Source organism: Micrasema longulum, unplaced genomic scaffold (genome assembly GCF_059751315.1).
Source record: "Micrasema longulum isolate JH-2025_06_02 unplaced genomic scaffold, ASM5975131v1 h1tg000097l, whole genome shotgun sequence".
NCBI lineage: Eukaryota > Metazoa > Arthropoda > Insecta > Trichoptera > Brachycentridae > Micrasema > Micrasema longulum.
In genome coordinates this window covers 2,801,407-2,815,423 of record NW_028277303.1, presented here as the reverse complement: position 1 = coordinate 2,815,423, position 14,017 = coordinate 2,801,407, and the positions used below count along the sequence as shown (strand labels likewise).

The 14,017-nt window shown below is 33.5% G+C and overlaps 1 protein-coding gene across 1 annotated transcript in view; it reads right to left on the bottom strand.

Annotated features, from left to right (window-relative positions):
• Positions 1-14,017, bottom strand: part of SNF4Agamma (SNF4/AMP-activated protein kinase gamma subunit) — a 246,485-nt gene that overhangs the window by 217,784 nt on the left and 14,684 nt on the right. The window contains exons 2-3 of the mRNA XM_088236761.1: positions 7,598-7,713; positions 515-639 (exon numbers count right to left, since the gene is read on the bottom strand). Of these exons, the coding sequence (XP_088092887.1) occupies positions 515-639; positions 7,598-7,706 (234 nt within the window). The 5' untranslated portion in view covers positions 7,707-7,713. The remainder of the gene's footprint in view (positions 1-514; positions 640-7,597; positions 7,714-14,017) is intronic.

Here is a 14,017-nt window from a genome sequence, read left to right as displayed (position 1 = left end):
AATTTTATAATGCGTATGCCGTGCGATGTCATACCATGGGCTTATTCACGGATACTACACAATGCGTATGTGTAAGTATAGCGCACGCACCAGCTTATAAAAATCCACAAGTACAGGCACGATTTTTCAGACTGTCTAAAGATTATTCCCGCTGGGATTGGGTTAGGGATGACTCAATTTTAAATGCTTGTCAGCTGGTGGGAAGGAGAGGATATGGAAATATTTTTTTTTAAATACACTACAACACCCAGACTAATTGAAAAAAAAATCTTGGATTCTTTTCTTGCAACTGACGGGAATCAAACATTCAAAAGACTTGAAAATATATTATTACGTGTTTATCTAAACGTAGGTACATTATATATGTGAATACAAAAAAAACAAATAATTTTTGATTAATATTATTTATGATTTAATATAATTTATATATTTATTAAAAATCAAATGAAATGTAGTAAGTACACTAATGTGAAATTTAAAGATTTGCGGTTAGTATAAAGTCAAGATTGCTTACCGTTGGCTCGTCTCCGAAATCCCAAGACTCATCCCGTTGGTTAGCCGCTCCGTCTCCTAATGCGGTATCTTCTGGAATTACTGCGAACCGAGCCCTTGGCATGCATGGCGAGATGGCGTACGAATCTGAATAAAAAATCATATTTATTTAAGTGATGTTTCATAAAACCTTTTTGTAGAAAAAAAGCCACGGCTGCAAACGTAGGACACGTCTGTGTATTTAAAGGGGGTTGCTAATGCGTCATAAATAAAATGAAAAATATCATAATTGAAGAGCTGCAATCAAAAACAGCATACCTATATCAAGAGAGTTAAATTTTTCAGAAAAGCGAATAAACTTCACAGCACATGACGTGTGTTCTTTTTACCGATTCAAAACTTTAAAGCCTTGTAGTTCATTTCATGAGTTGTTTTTTAATAAACAGTATAAACAAATCCATAGAGAACATATTTATGAACGTTTGACATTACAATCTCAAAATCTTTAAACAATTGACAAGTGTTATTTTTGATATCAGCCCTTCAATTGCAATGTGCCAAAATTTAATTAAAAAAATAATCATGTTTTATTTCAATTTCATTAGTGTCAAAGTCCTTAACGCATCCCGCGTTGTCCACTCAGGGCCACGATTATGATGGGAAGCTAAGGATGTCATACCTCCACTATGACGGTATAGTTAAAGATAAATTATCTCGAGCGTTTACGAAGATACACTACCGATCTCCCCACATTCGAGTTTTGTTTGTACCGACGGTTCTAGTACTCCTCAAGTGACAAAAAAATATTCAACCGAGAATTTTTTCCTTTAATTACGATTTATTAAATTTTTTAATCGTTCTGAGGTTGGGACTTTTTTATTAAAAGCGTATTAAAAATATGTGAGAAAAATAAGTAAATTATGAAATCGAATTGAATTCTGATACCACTATAAGTTTTGAAAACAAACACCTAAATGCACAGATAATGTGACTAGATTCTGCTCTATTAACATATACTATAAAAGTATCTAGGCGTAAAATATTGCCACTATAAAAAAATATTTAGTTTTTACATTTTTTTCCATCCGCTTTACTATCTTCCTGGTTGTACGTATCGAGGCGTCAAAGGAGCCGCCATTGTAATCGTTGGTTAGATAAATACAGACAATCGTTAAGCATACCGTCTTGGTATATGTCAAAAGTCATATAAAATCATGTTCAAGCGAGCTTTTTTGCTTTTTTGGTTTATAATCGCTTTGTAATCGGTTTATAATCGCTTGGATGTGGGCACATTTTATCATAGAAGCCTATTCAAATATAAATGAGAACTATTTTAAATTTTAATGAAGTTTGAAACGCGGACTAAATTTTCGGAATCATTCATTGGTTGAATTCGATCATATGACGTCGAGACGACAAGTCGATAGAACACACCGGGGAAGATAGGAATATTACAGAAGTTAATTGAGTGTACCGTCTCTATATGTACAAATGAAGATAGCGTTCATAATCGCGGCACTTCTGAAAGCTGAGAGGTTTTATACTAGCTTAGTTCGGCTCCATCCTACTGTTTTCCAAACGAAACGCTATACAATTTTTGCCTATGTTAACCCCGCAAAGACGCTTTCTTTGACAAAATTGTCTAGAAGCCATGTTCATTACAAACAGCAACTTTTTGTAATTTAGGGATTCATATTGGACCTGCTTAGGACCTTGTCCGAAAGGCGAGCTAGATGGATCGGCCATGTAATACGTCAAGAAGGCCTCCTGCATGTCATAATGGAGGGGATGACCGAGGGGACAAATTCTAGGGGACGCCCACGACGAGAGTACCTGGAGGACCTATTAGAGGACGTGCGCTGCTCATCATGTGTTGACTTTAAAAGAGCCGCACAAGACAGGGAGGAATGGAGGAGAAGAATGAATGTAATTGCTGCCAGCTAATCTCAGGATTGAGACCAGAGAAGAAGATTGGAAGTAAATCCCAAGGTATTTTTAACTACTGGTTTAAAGCACGAAGCTTTTATTTCACTTTTTTTTTTTTTTTTCCTCATAATTTTTCATTATAATCAAATATATACTATTGATAATTTTAAAACTATTTTTTTGCGTTATTGTTATTACAGAAGTAATAGTTTTTAAGGTGTTGTGTAAAAATGTGTTACCCCACTATTTTGATAAATTTTTATTTTTAAAAATTATAATTTTCGTTCTACTACTTAAGTACTTTTTTATGTACCTATTTTTTAAATATATTTTATAAATATATGTATATATATATATATGGACCCCTGTATTTAGTAGCCTTACGTGTCATGTACAAAGCTAAGGTACTCGGAAAAAATCGTTTTTGTTTGTCTTGGAAATGGGATATTCGTTTACTTTATTGCCTTTATGAGTCCAATCACAATGTTGCAAAGTTCAAGAACAATGGCGCGTGATAACTACTTTTAACTACAGTATGGATATCTGTTAAGGATATTCCACCTTTCCTGCATTCTGCTTCAAGATTATGGCGTTGTACACTTAAAAATGGGCACTGAAATAACAGATGTTCGATACTCTGTGAAGAAATATCGTCGCATGGACCGTATTTCTTCATTTAAACCTTCATTTAAACCTATATAGGTAACTTCTCATAGCTCTGTGTCCGGTAAAAATTTGAGTAGTTTCGAAAGTGCTTATGGTGATGACGACGGAAGTTTGCTGCATCAGCCAGCGTTGGGAAAAACATTTTAGTGATTTTACCTGTAGAAGAAGCGCGGTAATGATCCTCCAACGCTACTACGTATTTTGATTTATACAGCGTTTAGCAAAGCTAAGGGGAAATTCTGAGAAGAAAGGTGCCGTTATTTTACAAGTTGCGGCGCGGCTCTTGCTCGTTCATCCGCTCTCTTATTTTCTACAATACCAGCATGTCCTCTTATTCAGCATATTTAAATAATCATCCCTTTGATTTTTAGATGCTTAATTTTACTCTGAATATCTACAATTGATGGATTTACCGACCGAGTATCAGTTATAGCTTGAACGCCCGAACGACAATCTGGTAATATTTTTGCAATAATCCACCTCTCTGGTGTTTTTTTTAATAACCATTCGAGAACTTCTCGTATTGATAGTAGTTCAGCCTGAAAAACTGAGAAAATTTTGTCTAATTTAAATGATCTGCCTGGTAATTCTTTATAAATCTCAAAAGGAACGAATGCCGCTCCCACTTTGCCGTTGAGCAGGCTACCATCCGTAAAGTTTATTATTTCATTAGGAGCATAAAAATGTATATCTTTGTCAAGTTAAAGAATACTTTCGGGAATTCTTTCGCACGGGCGAGGTAAATCGAAATAGTTAGCAGTTCCTTAATTCTTGCAATCACCTGGAATGGAATACAGCTTACCAAATTTCTTGACATTATAAATGTCCTTCCTTTCTTAAATTTTAAGGTCTAACGGTGTAAACCCTGTTAGGGCTTGAGCTGAGATGAGTGAAATTGTTTTGTATCCTCTACAAGAGCAAATTGTCTTTGTTAGCTGTCAAGTTTTTTCCTATTGCATTTCTTTTTTACCGCTTCACCCCATAAGCTAGCCGCATATGTAACGAGAGGTTCAATAGCACCACAAGTGACCAGTTGAGATTCTTGTCTACAGTACCTATTAAACTTAACACCCAAGCTAAACAATTAATCATATTTTTGAAAAATGCGCCTGATATTAATTATCAATTATCTCAGTTTGAGGTTGGCGTGACTGATTACATTTTTGTTTAACACCACCCATATTCTTAATTAACTTTAGAATGCCTACAGACACTTAATTGTAGTATAGTCATGTTTGTCCTAATCGGTGCATGTGCTTATTAAAATGCATGTCGTGATGGTTTTATATTTTTGTGCAACAACTATGGTGAAGGTGTATAGTGGGTTTTGCATGTTGGTTTAATTGGTGTCCTGACGAAAAGACGGGTACGTCCCGAAACCGGCTGACATAGAAAAGTCGGTATGTGGTTATCTACAAATATTAAATCACATTTAGTAGTAAAATCTAATAAAATTATGCTCGATTATGTCGGTAAGTGTAGCAGCATAACGTTGATTTGGGTACGTGGAGTGCGATTCTGAACGCTCTCTAGGGGGTAGATAAAACGGACTAATACGTACTAATTACGTGCCAGCAACGTGTTCTTTTACCCCATAGAGATCGTTCATAAACTCACTGCTAGACACTCAAACATCGACGATCGCCCTAAGAGACCGATAATTAATTTACGTCAACAAGTCACAATCATAGGTCGCAGTGACGTCAGTAGCATATTTCGCATTGAACTCATCTCAAAGAATAATAATAAAAATATGTCATGTGGAATGAATGAATTAAGAAAGAATGGTATAATAATTTATCCACATAAACGGTAATCTAGGACGAAGACGACTAATGAAGGCTTAGAAGTACTTCGCACCAAGATACATGTGTCCTACAAAAAGGGAACTAATTTCACCAGTTTATTATAAAATAAAAAAATTGACTTAGTTTAATGGTCTATTAACAAATATTTTTTTTTTTTTTAAACCACTGAACTTCCTCATTGATCATGTCTCGAAGTTTGAATAACGAAGAAATTAACAGCAAATTAATGAGAGAGGTTGAAACAGTTAGACAGTAAATTTATAATATTTTACTTTATTTTCATGGAAAGTTTGAAAAATGCTTTTTGAAGTAATTCATGAACAGGCCTTTATAATTTTTATAAGTCTTTACTGAAAAGGTGATTTGTAATGACACTGAACTGTTTTTTTTAATTCTATGTATATTTTTTGAAGTTACAACAAAGTGATTTATGATATAAATGTAGAATTTTTTAATATTGTGGTAGAACTGAAACCGGTTGTAAAAGTTATTTAATTTAAAATGTTCAAATATGATTATGTTGTCATTGTTGTGTATGTGTAATTATTATTTGATTATTATAAATATTCCGTACTTTTATTTTATTTCTTATTAATTGTTTTTGGTATTTTTTTGGTTTTATTTCCATATTGTTAAAAGAATATGATTTATCTACGTTTTTACTTGTCTTAATAAAATCCGATGTTATATTTGTAGTTAAAATTTTATCAATTTTTACTACAAATATGAGTTAATATTTAAGCACTGAAAACTTGATAGTCTCCCGGTTGCCCTCTACGACTTTGACATGAAAAAAATAATCAATAATCAAAAATACTCATATCAAATTAAAAAGCAGTCGAATTTCTTTAGAATTATTTCATGGCAAGTTCAAACATGATTTGGCTAGTTTTAATAATGTCAGCGCTACTGATCATGATTCCCTAGACCTATACTATGCAGTCTTGGAATAGATGGATGAATATCATAATTTGTTGAAGTAATTTCTATAAAAAACAAAACGTTATGTCATATGTAGGAGAATCCAAATAAATCGATGTCTACAAAATAATACTGCTATAAAAACTTTACAAAATAATTAACAGATGCCACGCTAAATACCTTTATAAAGTGAAATCACGCATACATTAACTACAAATACCTATTATTATCCCGTGTTTATTTTATTTATTAATTCATTTCCATCAATAAAAAAATATTATTTCATCTCAAGGCAAAAACTAAAAATCCATGTAAAGTGGAAATGTTTTTCACAAGAAATAATAATCAAATATGATATTGCTTTTGTGCATTACATCGAAATTACAATACCAATATATACATTTTTAATATTTACATATATTACATACCTACATCTTAAATGAAAAAATAACCTTTAGTACAGAGATAAAGAAAAAAATATTTTTACGTGAATTATTAAAGTACGAAAATGCAACAGTCGGCTATTGCTGACAGCTACATGCTAGGGTAATAAGAAAAAAAAAAAACATTTCTTTCAAGCTTTTTAATTCAAGATTTGAACTTTACGACTTGAACTTTAATTTGGCTATCCTTTTTTTAGTTTCTTTTTTTAGGGGGTTAAATTACTGGGATAGCAATTCGCCTCAGTATTTTGCTGTTCTACGATTTGAATCCGTAGAGGAGAATAGATGTTATGCAGGCGTTATATTTTATAGGCGACATTTGGAAGGAAAAAAATGTATGTTTTTTTTTTCATCATTAGTAAAGGGCATATGATAATTTTAAGCATAAGGTATCCATCGCTAGCGACTACTTTCTCCCATCTTTCTGGCAGCATACGAATACTGCTTCGAAAGAACGACTCATATTTTGAGGTTATCCGCGAATATAACAATTTTTTGTCATTTTCATAAGAATGGAAGTGCTGCTCACCCGGGACATGAGTCATTGATCGGAAAAGTAGTAATTGGTAGGAATGATGTCCGGTGAATAAGGCGGGTGTGGTAGGACTTGCCATTTGAGCGTTTACATGTATGTTTTGACTGGATTTTCACCGTGTGGCTGAGCGTTGTCATGCTGCAAAATTACTTTGTCGTGTTTCTCTTCATGTTGCGACCGTTTTTCTTTCAATGCTCAGCTCAAACGCATTAATTGTAGTCGATAGCGACATGTCGTGATAGTTTCGTTGAGTTTTGGGAGCTCATAATACACTACACCCAGCTCATCATGGTGCACAGCAAATATGATGATAATGATGTTCGGTGATGTTCCGACATAGCATGGACACCGTAAGTTTCCACAAGAATTCTATGTGCTTCAGCTGCAGATTAAAAAAAAAAATTGCAACAAAATTCCCCGCAAAAACTCTTTTATTAGCATGAAATTTGATATGTTTCGTTGTTTACACTTCGGCGGAAAAACTTATACTGTCATTTCAAGTCTAATGGTGGATCATCACGATGAAGCTGGCTGTAATATTGTCTGATGTAAAAAGGCTTAGATAACACCATCTGCCGGGAAATAGCGAGAACTTATGCAATTTTCTATTAATATTTTTACCATATATACATTAAATATTTGCGTGTTCAATATATCTTTTCTCTGTAGTATTGAATTGAATTTCCGAGAATTATGAAAGTAAAATATATTAGCCACCATAATTACTAAACCTAGTTTGTATACATAGATGCATTACATAATTCTCTAATGTTTGAAGATTGATAAATAAGTTAATCGCAACTCACTCGGAATGGGCTGATGACGTCCTCTGTTAGTAGAGCCTCCGTGAGCCGCAACAGGCGCGCCCTCTGGAGCCTCCGCCGCGGTTATCCGGAATCTTCCACGTGCCTGCATTGCAGCCCTTAAAACAAGGAACAGGTTTATTGAACAGAATAAGCATTATATTTTTTTTATTTAAACCACTAATTTCGTGGTTTTTCATTATAATAATAGTAATTAAACAATTTTGTCTTTAACCACTTATTTTGATTTTTTCTACCGACCGGTTTCAAATCTACACAAGTTACTTTATCAAGCTATAATTAACTAATAAATATTTTCCAAATTCATTTAAATAGTGTCTACTAGGTCATTAAATCTAAACATATGAAGCTAATAAGTTAAGTATTTTTGTCGTGTTGTTCTTGTGAAGATGGGAGGTGTCGATCGAGGAGGATTATATCTTTAAAACTAGACAGGAGAGGACTAAAGTCATATTTTTATTTGGAAATATTATTTTTTCTTATTACGACACATCCCATATGTACAAGAACATAACGCATAACATCATGACAGCCTTCGTGGTGTAGTAGTCAAGACGCTTGTCTTACGCACGGAAGGTTCCGGGTTCGATTCCCGGTGAGAACACAAAAATGAAAATGGGATCTTTCTCAAGCCTAGCTGTTCTGTGATGTAATTCACCACTGTAATTAAGCCTCCTGGCCTGTTGTGGTGCAAAAAAAAAATATATAAAATAATAACAAAAGTACTTATTGGCTCAATGTGTTTAGATGTAATGTTTAGTAGACGCTATTAAAATAGGATAACATAAATTATAACTGTGTTGCTATGAAACTGGTCGGTAGGAAAATATATATAAATAAGAGGTTAATAAGGTTGTTTTATTGTTATTATTACAATCAGTATTATTTCAGAACAAAATAGTTTTTTTATTTATTTTATTTTATGAGGTAATTGAACAAAAATCTATATTGGAAAATATGCAATTTGAAGGTTTTCGTCGCTTTAATATTACATGCATATACGTTTATCTTCAATTATAGAATTACACAAAATAGATAGAATTACAAAGGTACGAAGGTTTTCACGGTCACTGTTATCAATTTGTTTCTTTTTTTGGTGATACCGTGTGTATTGGATTTGTTCCGACGTTTCGGCTACCATTGCAGGAGCCATCTTCAGGGTAAGCTAAGTGTTTTGTAGACAAGAAGTGTGTTTAAGTACCAGTAATGTGTACAATGTCGCAGTCGACAGTAGGCACATTTCTATTCGTTTTAGTAGTATGTAGTGCTGGGAACCATGATAAGTTTAATTTAAGCCCGTCGTCTTTGTTTATATTATTTGGGTGTCTATGTATTTCAATCGCCTCTTTTATTATTCGTGCACAACACATATTTTTTTTTCTACAAAACACTCAGTTTACCCTGAAGATGGCTAATGCAATGGTAGCCGAAACGTCGGAGCAAATCCAACACACACGGTATCACCCAAAAAATAAACAAATAGATAGAATTACATTTGTAGTTTTTTTTCTATTTATTTATGCATTTTTTCTCCTAGAAAGCTAAATCGGAAACGATTTCACACACACAATGGACTGCTCGCGTACACGGTAATAGAATAAATCAACGTGTAAAAGTGTGTCTGCTATTAAAATCGCGGTGCCTTCTGTCGTCTGGTTTCGGCCGAACCGGGAAATCCCACTTTTGGACAAACTCAAAATATGGTAAAGGTGTACGCCATTCAGAAAAAAAATCTGCTCTACAAGATATTGAGTTAGTTTTTACGTTACGTATATTATTTTATTTGATTACTAGCCTTCAAAGTGGAATGTCTAGTAGACGAAAGTGAGCATTTTCGACATCTCCTTCTGTTCGCGTTCGATCGAGGAATAAAGCTGTCAAATCTACTCACGATATTTGCGCAATAAACGGTAAAGATGCAGTAAATTATTGACTTATTTATTGTAAAATAATGAAGGAGAATACATCATTGAGTAATTTGTTGTATTCTCATGTTCTCTTCATTCTCTTAAAAAAAAAAAAAATGTATAAATAAATTGAAAACAAACTACAAATGTAATTCTTTTTCAATTTATTTGTACATTTTTTTTCTCCAGTATACAATATTTTGTGTGCGAAATCTAACGAGAACCCTAGATGAGTTTTTTTACTCGATTGGCTACTCAGGTAAAAATTCTGAAAAACTGAATCTTGTGGAGATCAATACTTCTCGTGGTCCACTAGTTAGCGCGTTTGCCTGCTATACCCGAGGTCACGTGTTCGATTTTCGGCGAGATCGATGTAGTTTGTTTATTTAATTAACTGTGTGATGCAACAATTTTTGAAACATGGTATAAATAAACAAATGATGTTCTCATTCGGAGTACGTGAAGTACGAAGAAATTCCTTTTTTGTAAGATAAACATTTGCATTGTTGAGATTCAGATCATAAAAACCGTTTAAAATGAAAAATCGTAGTACTGTTTTTAATTTACGAGTATTAATATTTTATATAGGGTATGAACATAAGTTGTGTCCGTTTTATTTCCAAATGAAGAGAACATGAAGATACAAAAAATTACTAAATGATGTTTTCTCCTTCATTGTTTTACAATAAATTAGTCTATAATTTACTGCATTTTCGCCGTTTATTACGCAAATATCGCGATTAGCTTTGACAGCTTTATTCCTCGATTGAACGCAAACAGAAGGATATGTCGAAAATACTCACTTTCGTCGACTAGACATTCCACTTTGAAGGCTTGTAATCCAATAAAATAATATACGTAACGTAAAAGCTAACTCAATATCTTGAAGAGCAGATTTTTTTTCTGAATGGCGTAAACCTTTATCATATTTTGAGTTTGTTCAAATGTTTGTAGACAAAAGGCTGGATTTCACCCCCTAGAGGAAGTCGTTAAGAATAACAAATTACAGGTAAACGTCGTTTTGCGCCGGTTCGATGTACGCCGATTTACAATTACGACGGTTGGTGCCGGCATGGGATTTCCCGGTTCGGCCGACACCAGACGACAGAAGGCGCCGCGATTCTAATAGCCGACACACTTTTACACGTTGATTTATTCTATTACCGTGTACGCGAGCAGCCTATTGTGTGTGTGAAATTGTTTCCGATTTAGTTTTCGTTTTGTTTTTAAGAAAAATAAAAAGGTGTGCAGAAGGAATGGTACAGTTGGGAATAGCAGATTGTGTCGGCCAGAATCCTGTTGTTAGCACACGCACCGATAAGTCTACTCCATGGAGATTTGTCTCGGATGTAGCCACTACTTCTTTGAACTATTCCATGATAGTGTTGGAAACAGTCATGTCTTTAAACATTCCTTCCAATTTCGATGTAAATTGACAGCCACATTCAGTCTTTAACTTGAAGATCATGTTTTTTTCACTGTCGTCCGATACAGACTTGTTAAGAAGAAGCCTCTTTGCGAGATGTAGCTTGTAATATCTCTCAAACACGTCTTTCTCTTGCAGGAAGCGGAACAGGACCACCGTCTTGTCCAATACGGCTTCTATTTCTTGTTCACTCATTCCTTTAACACCCTTCTTTAATTTATCATCGATGAATAGTGACAAATATTCTGGTGACTTTTGATTCAAATTAAGGAAATATTCAAAGTCCAGCGCTATCATATGTTTAAAAAATTTGTCATGTGATTATATTTATTATTTAAGTATTATTTAAATTAAAAGAATAGTTAAAAATTTGTAGTTTATGCTATGAATCTGCAACAATCGAGACAAATGAAATATTGAATGCTTTTTTCAAAAAAGTGTGAGAATTTAATTTACTACCGACAAACTGGTGACTTGCAAACGAGTGAAGGCGTATTAAAAAAAACTGGTGACTTAGTATTTATTAAGAAAATTTCATTATTTATATCATGAGATTATTATTTATTTTGAATACGAATTCAAACTGTATTTATTAAATACATTAATAATTTATTTTAAATATAATATATAGGATATGTATTAAATAAACATGTTAGATTGTTCTTAGAATTTTGGCACGGAACCTAACCTTATATCTTCCATTATAGTTGTGTATGTACATCGATTATATTTACGCCAATTTTTTTACGCCGGTGTCTCTCGGAACGGAACCCTGGCGTAAAACGACGTTTACTTGTACTTACTTTTATACTTTACTACTTAAAAGACGAGTGATACTTTAATCCACAAATTTGGAATATCCAGTGACCGGTTTCATCGCTTTCGCGACATCTTCGAGACTGGTATCTTCATAAAAAGGTTCAATGTATTTATACAAAACAGAGGTAAGGATAGATAATTCAAAGTTATATGCAAGTAAATTAAATAAAGTTATTTTTATCTTAAGGATCATTTTCAAATTATTTTTTTTTGGGTTAACTAATGAGTTGATATAATGCTATTTTAATGAGTTTAAGTGTTTTATTTTATTTTTGGTGTCCCGTCCATCGTGAGTGTGGTTTTGTAAATAATGATTTCTGAAAAACAAAGGGTAAAAAGTCATTAGTAAAATTATATTACAATGGGTAAAGTAATGGAGAATGCACGTGTGTTATCTGTTCATTAAGTAATTCTACGTCGGGTTTATTTTTTAATCTATTAATTTCGAGAATTTCTAATTTGTCAAGTTTATGGCCTTTAGGTGCAATATGAATTATTTTTACATTATTTTTTAATTCAAAGGAATGTTTATTTTTTATTAAATGATTGGCAAAATTTGAATTATCTTTATTATTAGACCATGATTGTATGTGCTCTTTTATGCGTGTTTTAAAAGCTCTACCCGTTTGGCCTACGTAGCATGTATTATTACAGTCGTTACAATTAAGAAGGTAAGTTCCTGCGTTGGAAAACTTATCTTTTTTGTCTTTAGTATTTACCAACAAATTTGCTAAGGAATTATTATTGAAAAAGGCTGCGGTGCATTTATTTTTATTTATTATTTGTCCAATTTTATCACTAGTTTTTCCAATATACGACAGTTTTGCCTAACGCTTTCGGTCTTCATTATTATTATTTGTTGTTAAACTTTGGGTTAATTTATTGTTTACGAGACGCTTTTGTTTCTTTCTTATTAGGTTATCAACTGTTAACGAAAAGGCGGACTGTAAATGAAAATCGAATTTCATTCTGTTTTGTTAATGGGAAATATTTGAGAAAGGAATAAGTACATTGAGTGGATACCTACCTTTAATATAATTTGAATGTTCTCCAATTTCTGGCACTAGATCACAAAATGAACTATTAAATAAGACAATAATTTCCACGACGCGCGACGATTCCAACCACTATTTATCCGATTTTATGTCAAGTCAAAAATGTTGTTTTGTTTTTGTTCTAAATCCGAAACTTCCAATTTTGAATATCTTCTTTCTTGATGTTAGGTAGGTACCATAAGGATGGGTCAACGGAAGGATGGGAACGAAAGGTAATCGGCCAGGAATAGTATCGATAAATGCTTTTATTTACTTAACATAAGGTAAGCGTGGGGGATATGACGCACAATTCGGGTTTTCGCAATATCTCAAACGCTAATACCTATTATGACATGATGATTGGTGTTTATGGTACCTAGGACTATTAGGTACACACAGCATAAATTGCAACTAAATCTTACAATGAGAAATACTAAAAATATATAAAATAAAATAAGTTAACTTTTGCGTCATATCCCCGACAGGGGGGGTAATATGACGCACCAGGTGTTGGGGATATGGTATATGGGAAATTACATGTAAACCAAAAATAAAAACTCAAATTTTAAAAAAATTAAAGCTTCAATTTTTAATAAAATTTTATTCATAATATACATACTACACAACTGACACGGTGTTGGGGAATTTTACTGCAAAATTGAAGTGTCCGCGACGAACATTAGGTTTCGGCATGATTTTCTTAATTTGTTCCATTTTGACAATGCTGATGTCTTCGGCTAATGGAAAGATGAATTGTACCTCCCCTTTTTTCATGAAGTTAACTTCTACGCCATCATTATTGATGCTAACGACTACACCCACATAATACAATGGTTTACTTTTTCCTGGAAACTCAACCAACACGTATTCGTCGACGTTAACAGTTTCTACACATTCGAGAAAATCTACCTCATCTAAGCTTTCATCCTTGGAAGATTTTTCATCCCACTCGCCTCCAGATGATGATGGTAATTCTTCTTCCAAAGGGATCTTCTTTTTTGCCGGCTTTCGAGGCTTGAATGTCTTCTGCTGCTTTGCAATTTTGATTGCTCGTTTGGCCTTTTTAGCTTCTATATTTTCAGGCGTTGTCAAAAGCTGAGCATGCTGTTTATTTTTCGCCACGGCAGGAGTAGCACTCTTTGGCACTGGTGACACGATTTCTAAGAGTTTTGTAGGAGTCACTTCTGTGGTTTTATTAGAGTGGGTTTCAGTGGGT